This window comes from Zalophus californianus, chromosome 13 (genome assembly GCF_009762305.2).
Source record: "Zalophus californianus isolate mZalCal1 chromosome 13, mZalCal1.pri.v2, whole genome shotgun sequence".
NCBI classification, from domain to species: Eukaryota; Metazoa; Chordata; class Mammalia; order Carnivora; family Otariidae; genus Zalophus; species Zalophus californianus.
Genome location: NC_045607.1, coordinates 67,168,067 through 67,178,659, shown reverse-complemented (window position 1 = coordinate 67,178,659; position 10,593 = coordinate 67,168,067). Strand labels below are relative to the sequence as shown.

At 48.7% G+C, this 10,593-nt stretch overlaps 1 protein-coding gene across 1 annotated transcript; it reads right to left on the bottom strand.

Annotated features, from left to right (window-relative positions):
• Positions 1-4,243: 4,243 nt before the first annotated feature.
• LOC118356210 (calmodulin-A-like) lies at positions 4,244-7,305 on the bottom strand. The gene is made up of 2 exons (XM_035723695.1): positions 7,072-7,305; positions 4,244-4,508 (listed from the first exon to the last, which is right to left on the bottom strand). The coding sequence occupies exons 1-2, from the start codon at positions 7,224-7,226 to the stop codon at positions 4,340-4,342; spliced, it is 324 nt and encodes a 107-aa protein (XP_035579588.1). The 5' UTR covers positions 7,227-7,305; the 3' UTR covers positions 4,244-4,339.
• Positions 7,306-10,593: the final 3,288 nt, after the last annotated feature.

Here is a 10,593-nt window from a genome sequence, read left to right as displayed (position 1 = left end):
CACTCCCCCTGCTTGTGTTCCCTCTCTTGCTGTGTCTCTCTCTGTCAAATAAATAAATAAAATCTTTAAAAAAAAATTTCCCACTTGAGGCTAAGTTGGCTTTCCCCTCTTGAAAAATGATGTTTTCATGCTATCTACTTAATTCATAGTTCCTAGCATTGTAACAACTTGAGCTGATTGGCCTACCATGTAGGATATTTAAAAAAGAAAAGCAATTCTACAATAGTTTCAATATGAAGTATTTCTAGAATGCAACAAAGAATTTCCATTTCTGTTCCAGGAAACCACAGAGTTAACAGACGCCTTAGGGGCCACAAGGCAACTTTGATAGTTCAGTGAACTACAAAAACAGCAATGACCTGCTATTCCACCTTATGTCTCTGTTCCCTAATCCGGACAGGGAATAGCGTAGGTTTGCTCTAGCTCCTGCAGGCCATTCCCCGCACGTCTGTACAGACAGAGAAAGCTCCCCGGGTGCCCGCACATGCGGGGCCTCCAAGATTCCATGTGTGTTTGGGTCACGCAAGGACAACGGAAGGGGCTCCCTTCTTCAGCTGAGAACAAATGTGAAAACCCTCTAGGCTCTTCCCATTTCCCTGTACCATTCCCAATTTTAGTGATAACACCCCCCAAATAAGCTGGTGTTTCCATACGGGGGTTCAGGTTCAAGGACTTTCTGGACTTCAGCGTGGTTTACCCTGCTCTGTGTGGTATTGAGGGGTGAAAACAAAGCAGAGAAAAAGGATTCCTTTTGAATGAAAGACCAATAATCGAATGCAACAAGCAATAGTTTATTTATATTTAAAAAAAGGGGAAAAGAAAAAAAAGAGAACAGGAAAGAAAAACCAACATCTTTTTACTACATTGTATAGATTAAGTAAAAATACCTGTATTCATATATATGTATATATATGACTCCATATATATACACACATATACACACGTAATATAACATTAAAAGTACATGCTTCCCAAGAGAGAAGAATTAGGACATGTTCCCTCATATCAACTTAATACTCTATCACAATTTAAAATCAATGCAAGGAGACTGGTTTTCCTTCATCTTGTTAGACTTCAAGTGTACGAAGTTATGGAACCAGGATCTAAATGTGAAAATGATCTGCTGTGCACAAAAGGATTCTACCCAGTAGCAGGTCAGCTTGTCCAGGGAGAGCTGACGGGATCTGATAAATGGCAGGCATTCCCGAACCTCATGGAGTTCTCATTAGGACAGAGCGCGTGTTCAGTCTCATAAAAACAATAATTTCACAGGGAGACCCTGAAATCATAGCGGCAAATCGTGGATTTTGCTGACTGCCGACCCCTAGTGGTGACAAGCGGCAGGCCCGGTGGAGGGGCCACCCCTGCCCCTGAGCTCCTCTCTGGGGACAGCAGTCCGCCTCCCCTGCAGCGCTCCCCCTGGACACCCGCTCCCCCTCTGCTCCGGGCATGTCCTTCCTGCTGCAGCCCCACAGTGCGCCAGCCACGACCCTCCACTGGCCACAGAGCGCGGATGTGTGTGGCCGCAGGACAAGCCGGGGGGGGGTACCCCTGCCCCCCGGCCCGGAGCGGCTGCACACGGAGGCAGCCAGCGTCCACACGGGCCCCCCAGCTCCTGTGTCCTGCCCGGTGGCTCAGCCCTTCTCGTCCTGCATTTTCAGGAGACGACAGGGCCATGGGCCTATGTCTAAGGCACAACCAGGGCCTGCTGTCAGAGTGATAGAAACGTGCCGCCAGGGGCATCTGTCCCGGGAAAGGAGCCGGTCCGGGCCATTCTCGCGGGGCTCAGCGGGACCAGAGCTGTGGCGTGGGCGGGAGCAGAGCACGGCCCCACAGGCCCTGGCAGAGCCACAGGGCAGTGACCGTGTGGCTGTGTTTGGAACCAGCCCTCCTTCCCTGGAGCCCACGGCTACCCCATCCATCCTACCCCTCCCAACCCCATCTCCCCGGGGAGGCTCTCATGGCATCTCCTATGCGCCATGGTCTGCTTTCCTGAGGACCGCCTTAATACTGTTCCGGGAGCAGCAGGAGGTGACCGGTGAGCCGGCCGCTCTGGACTGGCAGGCTCCACATGGTGCTGCCTCCAGCCGGGTGCCCCCTCAGCCCAAACAAAATTGACACTGTGTGGGAAACTCTTTGAAGACCTCTATTCCTTTTTTGTTTTTAATTCCTTATTTAAATGAAGGCCTCTATTCTTACCTGTGCAAAGTGGAATTCCCTCACTAGAGAGCATTTAGGAGAAATAACATCTCAGGTGGCACAATTCCCTAGTGCTTCCTGTGGGTGCTTCTCAGGCATCCACAGGCAACCCTGCAGGTCTGCGTGGGAATCCACCCATAGTCGTTTCTGCAGAAGGAGGGGGAAGACAGCAAAGCCACCTTCTGGTCAGGCTCCATGTGAGTGGATGGACCAACCATGATATCATTAAGGAGCCTTCCAAAACCGCCAACCAACACTGAGATGCACAGGGATGGTGCTTCCACGGGAACCCAATTTTGCTAATCTCTGCTCTCGAGGTACTGGGTGAGCCCAGCTTCTTTCTTCCAAGAAGAAAGCCTAAGTGGAAGGGCCCATCCTGGGACCAATATTGGGTCTGTGCAATCTGGAACCTGTGCTCGTCCAAGCTCGTTGTGTCTCCAAGGGCTGAGTCCCCCAGTAGAACACGACACCATTGTGTTGGATTGGCACATTTGCCATTTGGAGCTTTGCCACTGTGACCGTGATTTCGGTGAGGCCCTGGCCTTGCTATTGCTGGGCGATCTGCGAGTGCAGACCAAGAAGGGGGTGGACACAGGGCCCACAGCTGGGCTAGACACCTAAAGCCAACAGGGCAGTGAGATCAGGTCAACACAGCCAAAACCCAACACAAAGCCACCACTCATCCTAGACCTTGACACAGGCCAGCACAAAAGCCAGCACCTCGCGGAGAGACAGGGCCCGGGGCGGGGGCGCCTACCTGCGGGCTTGGATGCCAGGGGAGAGGCCGGGAACCTGGTGCAGTTGGTGGAGGAGAGTCTGGGCCGGCGTCTCCTGAAGAAACTTCTCAGCAGCCCACACTTGAGAGACTCCACCAGGGTGGTTTTCCCAGAGCCCAAGTGGCCAAACAGCTTCAGTTTGATTCTGGATTGGAGGTTCTGCGTGGGGCGCAGTTGATGGAGGAAGAGTGCTCAGTGCGTATCCTGAACACAGATGACAGAACCTGTGTTACTCACAGGAAAAGAGCAGGCCCTGAGCAAACTGTCGATGGTCATTCTCATGTTTGGAATCCCTGGCTGCTTCCTTCCTGCTCTGCAATTCTTTTTACCTTTTTTGGGGTGGTATAATTGACATATAACATTATGTTGGTTTCAGATATGCAGTATAATTGTTCAGTATTTGTATATATTGTGAAACGATCACCACGATAAGTGTAGTTCACATCTGTCACCACACATACTTACAAATTTTCTTTTCTTGTGATGAGAACTTCTTTTTTTTTAAGTTGGAATGGACATAAATTGTAATTTCTTGATCAGCAATGTTGATGCTTGTGCTGAAGTCCACAGCCACAACCTACTCTCCTGGCTCCAAGTCATGGTTCAGGAGGTTTTAAAAGCAGAGAGTCCCAAGACGCTCCCTTGGTAAAGGTTTCTTTAAAAAAAAAAAATTGTGTGAATGGTGACAGCCTGACACCCATTTCGCTCTAGGACAACACGGGACAATGCTAAACCAACACACGCGGCATGCCACCAGGATGAGTGTCATGGTCACCATGGGTGGGGGCGCCAGAAGTACAAGAGGGCCGTCCTGCTAAGTGCGGCTGCGTCTAGACATTTATCCTTCACCCATTTTTCTGCACAGTATCCTGAGGTAAACCAATTTTAAATGTTTTGTTTTCAGTAAACCAGCTATGACAATTTATACTAACAAATTGAACTAGAACCCATTTGAAGAAGTTTTAAATTTGTTTTTTTCATTTTTTGTTTTTAATACAAATGCCTGACTGCTCAATTGTCAAGCTGCATGCATGAAAAACTGGCTAGCCCAAACAGTGTATTAATCATGAGCAAATGGAACTGCAAGGAGTCCATTAGGTGCTTCCTTATCATTAAGGTAGTACAAGTATTTATATCATAAAACTGATGTGTAGCTTGATCTTTAGGGGACAGGACCACCAACCAATACATGCAGATTTTGTGTGTGAGGACAGAAGGTACTTTTGACATTCATTTTTGCTATATAGAAACAGAATGAGTAAATGAACTTTTTTTTTTTGCAAGAGGTAAGTAAAAGATTCAATTTGATTCTTCTAGAAGGGGGGAAAGGAGTTGAAAGTAGGCCTTCATTTTGCAGTCATCATCTATACGAATTCTTCATAGTTGACTTGCCCATCTCGATCAATATCTGCTTCTCTGATCATTTCATCTACTTCTTCATCTGTTAGTTTTTCTCCTAAGTTGGTCATGACATGACGTAGCTCCCCCGCGCTGATGTAACCTCTGCCATCCTTGTCAAAGACTCGGAATGCCCTTTATCCCTGGGCTGCAAGGCTGGTTCAACATCCGCAAATCAATCAATGTGATACAATACATTAACAAAAGAAAGAACAAGAATCATATGATCCTCTCAATAGATGCAGAAAAAGCATTTGACAAAGTACAGCATCCTTTCTTGATCAAAACTCTCCAGAGTATAGGGATAGAGGGTACATACCTCAATATCATAAAAGCCATCTATGAAAAACCTACAGCGAATATCATTCTCAATGGGGAAAAGCTGAGAGCTTTTCCCCTAAGGTCAGGAACGCGGCAGGGATGTCCACTCTCACCACTGCTATTCAACATAGTATTAGAAGTCCTAGCCACAGCAATCAGACAACAAAAAGAAATCAAAGGCATCCAAATCAGCCAAGAGGAAGTCAAACTCTCACTCTTAGCAGATGATATGATACTGTATGTGGAAAACCCAAAAGACTCCACCCCAAAACTGCTAGAACTCATACAGGAATTCAGTCAAGTAGCAGGCTATAAAATCAATGCACAGAAATCAGTGGCATTCCTATACACCAACAACAAGACAGAAGAGAGACAAATCAAGGAGTCGATCCCATTTACAATTGCACCCAAAACCATAAGATACCTAGGAATAAATTTAACCAAAGAGGCAAAGGATCTGTACTCAGAAAACTATGAAATACTCATGAAAGAAATTGAAGAAGACACAAAGAAATGGAAAAACCTTCCATGCTCATGGATTGGGAGAACAAACATTGTGAAGATGTCAATGCTACCTAGAGCACTCTACACATTCAATGCAATCCCCATCAAAATACCATCCACTTTTTTCAAAGAAATGGAACAAATAATCCTAAAATTTGTATGGAACCAGAAGAGACCCCGAACAGCCAGAGGAATATTGAAAAAGAAAAGCAAAGCTGGCGGCATCACAATTCCGGACTTCCAGCTCTATTGCAAAGCTGTCATCATCAAGACAGTATGGTACTGGCACAAAAACAGACACAATGGAACAGAATCGAGAGCCCAGAAATGGACCCTCAACTCTATGGTCAACTCATCTTTGACAAAGCAGGGAAGAATGTCCAATGGAAAAAAGACAGTCTCTTCAACAAATGGTGTTGGGAAAATTGGACGGCCACATGCAGAAGAATGAAACTGGACCATTTCCTTACACCACACACAAAAATAGACTCCAAATGGTTGAAAGACCTAAACGTGAGACAGGAGTCCTTCAAAATCCTACAGGAGAACACAGGCAGCAACCTCTTCGACCTCAGCCGCAGCAACTTCTTCCTAGAAACATTGCCAAAGGCACGGGAAGCCAGGGCAAAAATGAACTATTGGGATTTCATCAAGATAAAAAGCTTTTGCGCAGCAAAAGAAACAGTCCACAAAACCAAAAGACAACCGACAGAATGGGAGAAAATATTTGCAAATGACATATCAGATAAAGGGCTAGTATCCAAAATCTATAAAGAACTTATCAAACTCAACACCCAAAGAACAAATAATCCAATCAAGAAATGGGCAGAAGACATGAACAGACATTTTTCCAAAGAAGACATCCAAATGGCCAACAGACACATGAAAAAGTGCTCAACATCGCTCGGCGTCAGGGAAATCCAAATCACAACCTCAATGAGATACCACCTCACACCAGTCAGAATGGCTAAAATTCAAGTCAGGAAACGACAGATGTTGGTGGGGATGGGGAGAAAGGGGAACCCTCCTACACTGTTGGTGGGAATGCAAGCTGGTGCAACCACTCTGGAAAACAGTATGGAGGTTCCTCAAACAGTTGAAATTAGAGCTACCATTTGATCCAGCAATTGCACTACTGGGTATTTACCACAAAGATACAAATGTAGGGACCCGAAGGGGTACGTGCACCCCAATGTTTATAGCAGCAATGTCCACAATAGCCAAACTGTGGAAAGAGCCAAGATGTCCATTGACAGATGAGTGGATAAAGATGTGGTATATATACACAATGGAATATTATGCAGCCATCAAAAGGAATGAGATCTTGCCATTTGCAACGACGTGGATGGAACTGGAGAGTGTTATGCTGAGTGAAATAAGTCAATCAGAGAAAGACATGTATCATATGACCTCACTGATATGAGGAATTCTTAATCTCATGAAACAAACTGAGGGTTGCTGGAGTGGTGGGGGGTGGGAGGGATGGGGTGGCTGGGTGATAGACATTGGGTAGGGTATGTGCTACGGTGAGCGCTGTGAATTGTGCAAGACTGTTGAATCACAGATCTGTACTTCTGAAACAAAAAAGAAAAAGAAGATAGCAGGAGGGGAAGAATGAAGGGGAGTAAGTCAGAGGGGGAGACGAACCAGGAGAGATGATGGACTCTGAAAAACAAACTGAGGGTTCTAGAGGGGAGGAGGGTAGGGGGATGGGTTAGCCTGGTGATGGGTATTAAAGAGGGCACATTCTGCATGGAGCACTGGGTGTTATGAACAAACAATGAATCATGGAACACTACATCAAAAACTAATGATGTAATATATAGTGATTAACATAACAATAAAAATTTTTTAAAAAAAGACTCGGAATGCCTCGCGAATTTCTTCTTCACTGTCTGTATCTTTCATTTTTCTAGCCATCATCGTCAAAAATTCTGGGAAGTCGATGATGCCATTTCCGTCAGCATCCACCTCGTTGATCATATCCTGCAACTCTGCTTCTGTTGGGTTCTGACCCAGTGACCTCATGACAGTTCCAAGTTCCTTTGTTGTGATGGTGCCATCGCCATCTTTGTCAAATAGGGAGAAAGCTTCCTTGAACTCAGCAATCTGTTCGTCGGTCAGCTGATCAGCCCTGGTGCCAGCAAAGGGAAGAAGAGCAGAGCGAGCGAGGGTGGCGGCACAAGCGCAGGGGCTGTGAGGGCGGGGGCGCCTCCGCTGCGGCTGCTAAGGCGCGATGTGCGCTCCGCGCTGTGCTGCCGCCAACTGCGAGGAACGGCGCCGCGCCCGCGAGGCTCCCAGCACCACTGCCCCTGATGAGAACTTCCAAGCCCGATGCTCTTAGCAACCTTCAAATACGTGGTACGGAATCATTAACTGTAGTCCCCATGCTGTACATCACATCTCCAGGATTGATTTGTTTTGTTTCTGGAAGTCTGTACCCTGGTCTGGGATTGTTACCCATGTTGTGGCTATGTCCCATTGAATCAAAAAATAATTCATATAGGGGCGCCTGGGTGGCTCAGTCAGTTAAGCGGCTGCCTTTGGCTCAGGTCATGATCCCGGGATCCTGGGATCGAGTGCCGCATGGGGCTCCCTGCTCGGCGGGGAGTCTGCTTCTCCCTCTGCCTCTGCCTGCCATTCTGCCTGATCCTGATTGTGCTCTCTCTGTCAGATAAATAAATAAAATCTTTTTAAAAATTCCTATAAAGTGCACATAACATACAATTCCCTGTTTTAGCCATTTTAAAGTGGACCGAAGCTCCGAGGCGTGACTACATGTACAGTGTGTGCCACCAGCCGGGCTCTCTCGTTCTGGAGCATTTCCATCACCTGAGGAAGCCCCGCAGCCATCCGCAGTCACTCCTCCTTTCCTGCCAGTCCTGGCAAGCGCCTGTCTGTTCTCCATCGCCAAGGGTGTGCCCAGGTCCACAGCATTTTGGTGCATAAGGAAGGGAGTGGAGAAACTTCTGTGAGGCCATCAATTTAAAAGGGAAACAGGGCCAGCCTGTCCGACTGGCCAGGAGTACCTGCTCCTCTCTGTGTGGAAGGGTCTGGTTCCCTCACGACACCGTGACGGTACCGGATGCCCAGAAAGAGGGCCTCACCACACATATCAACACAAATGCTGCGGCGGGGCCGTCCTCTCTCTCAGCCCTACAGGGAGAAGCAGGAGAAGTCACAGATTCACTCACTCACTCGCTCATCAGCAGACATTTATGGAGCAACCCGTGGGCTAAGCATAGTGCAGGGAACAAGAAGGTCTAGACCCGGCCCAGATCCGCGTCCTGAGGACACACAGACATGTGAGCGCTGACACCAAACATAACAAGAGTGCTTTGGATGGTGTGGGCAGGTGCTCTGTGCACGCAGAGATGCCACCTCGAGGCTGCACAGTGGTGCATCACTCCCACCCCCTGGCTCCATCTGGCCTCACAAGCAGCCTCATTTTCCACCCCCAGCTTTCTCCTGGCTCCAAAACAGGGGCCCACTGGAGCTGTGGGGTGCAGTCTCAGGGGGATTCCTTCTGTGACCCAGGATGGTCCCACTGCTCCAACCTGTTGACTTCCATGCATCCAGGGGACCCCTCCTGCTGGGATCCCTCCGGGAACATTCCTCCCCCGGAGGCTCTGGCCCAGGTGGGGTTCTCCATTGTGACCCCACCAGACTGTAGGGTGATGTGGGACGCTCTCCCCCTCCCGACTGGGAGCCAACTGCGGGGAGAGACGGTGTCCCCAGCACCTGGCAGGGAGATGCTCAATAAAGAGGTGCCCTGGAAATGACAAGACTCAGGGGGACCCTGCAGGAGCCTCTCAGAGGGAACTGTCTGCTCTGAGTCTCCTGTGACCTCAGGCCTGGCAGACACTGCGTCCACGTGCAAACCCGGGGAGGGGGGTTCCCTGCTGCTCTCTTCCCGCTGGGCCACTGTGGCTTCCTCCACCGACCACCCAGCAAGCTCACCTGTCAGACACAGCTCTGCTGAAGGCTCCCTGTCCTCCCCGGGTTGCTGTGTGCGACTGTGACCGCCCTTCTCCACGCCGCAACACTGCCCCCTGGTGGGCATGCTGGCAAAGGGTAGCAGCTTTCTCCGTGTGCACAATGGGAAGGGAGCTGCGGGGAGGTGGGTGTGGCTTGTGCCGGTGTTCACACAATGTCCCAGCCCTTGGAATTCTCCTGGGGCCGCCTGATTTCTGAGTGCCTGCTGAGCATTTTTACAGGAGAAAAACCGGTTCATGATTATCTGAGCTTAGGACAACTGCATTTTACATAGAACTCAGACGTTTTGGGGAAGAATATGGTTTAATATATACTAATATTTCCAAGAATGTAACTTTTTTATGAATTGGTAAAAGAATATATCCCTTACTTTTGAAAATCATGTCACCATGTTCCTGCCATGTTTGAGTCACTATCCCAGCAACCAGTGTGAGAAGGGGGGCCCTAGGCAAACTTCCTACCTGCCCCACAACTGGGACCCTGTGACATTTGAACACACTGGTGAATCCCCCTCACAGCTTTCCTGCTGGACCCCACCTGGTCTCCAATAAGATCCCTTGCCAGGGGTCCTTCCTGCTTCCCTGCATTGAATGGGCTCCCCCTGTTGTGACCACCCTCTGGTCTGACTCTCTGAGCCTGCGAGTGTAAGAAATTCCATGTGCTCCTGAGCCTCCCCTCTGCCTGCTCCTGTGGCCACACCTGACTGACCATCTCAGAGAAGAAGGCAAAGCAGTGAGTCCAGCAAGAAGCCTGCACCTGAGCAATTTCCATCCACTGACCCACATGCTCTGTGACTCTACATCCCCACTTGTCCTTACTGGGGTCCAAGCTGAGCCAATGTCTCTACTGGCTACAAACCCCACTGTAGGCCCCCTGAACACAGTCTGCCTCACCGACACCCCAAAGCAACATCTGCTGGTTACTCAGCTTGCGCCAGGGGCGAGGGGAGGCAAAAAACCAAAACCAAAAACCCACCAACCCTGATTTGCAGTGCCTGCTGATTCCTGTGGTGTAATCCTGCCACCAGGGCTGATTTGGGTGTAAAACCCAGGAACACTCCTACCGAAGGGTGAATAAAAGCAGTCTCGTCTCTTTTCTTTCCTGGGAGAACTTTCTACCTTGGATAATGTCTTCTTTTAATAAGCAACAAAACAGGGCACCTGTCAGCCCATTAAAGGCAAATAGCCTGGCCGAGGTCTTAAGTCTCGGGACAGGCTTCTGGACAAAGGTTTGGTCAATCCCCCTTTCTCAAAAGAAGGGAATGTTGGCCCAACCCTACCCAGTTCCGCTTTCTGTTCATTGACTTCTTTTAAATGGCTTCCTCCCACCTGAGAGACTTTGCCTACAGTAGGGCCCTTCCAACCCCCGATGATCAGTATGCCCTTTTAATCAGGGATTC

What these genes read in the sequence shown, in the direction of transcription:
- LOC118356210 (XM_035723695.1), bottom strand. Translation starts at nt 7,226, where the DNA reads ATGAGGTCACTGGGTCAGAACCCAACAGAAGCAGAGTTGCAGGATATG. An exon ending in AGTGAAGAAGAAATTCGCGA is followed by an intron (nt 4,509 to 7,071) that starts GGCATTCCGAGT and finishes CCAGGGATAAAG; the next exon opens with GGCATTCCGAGTCTTTGACA.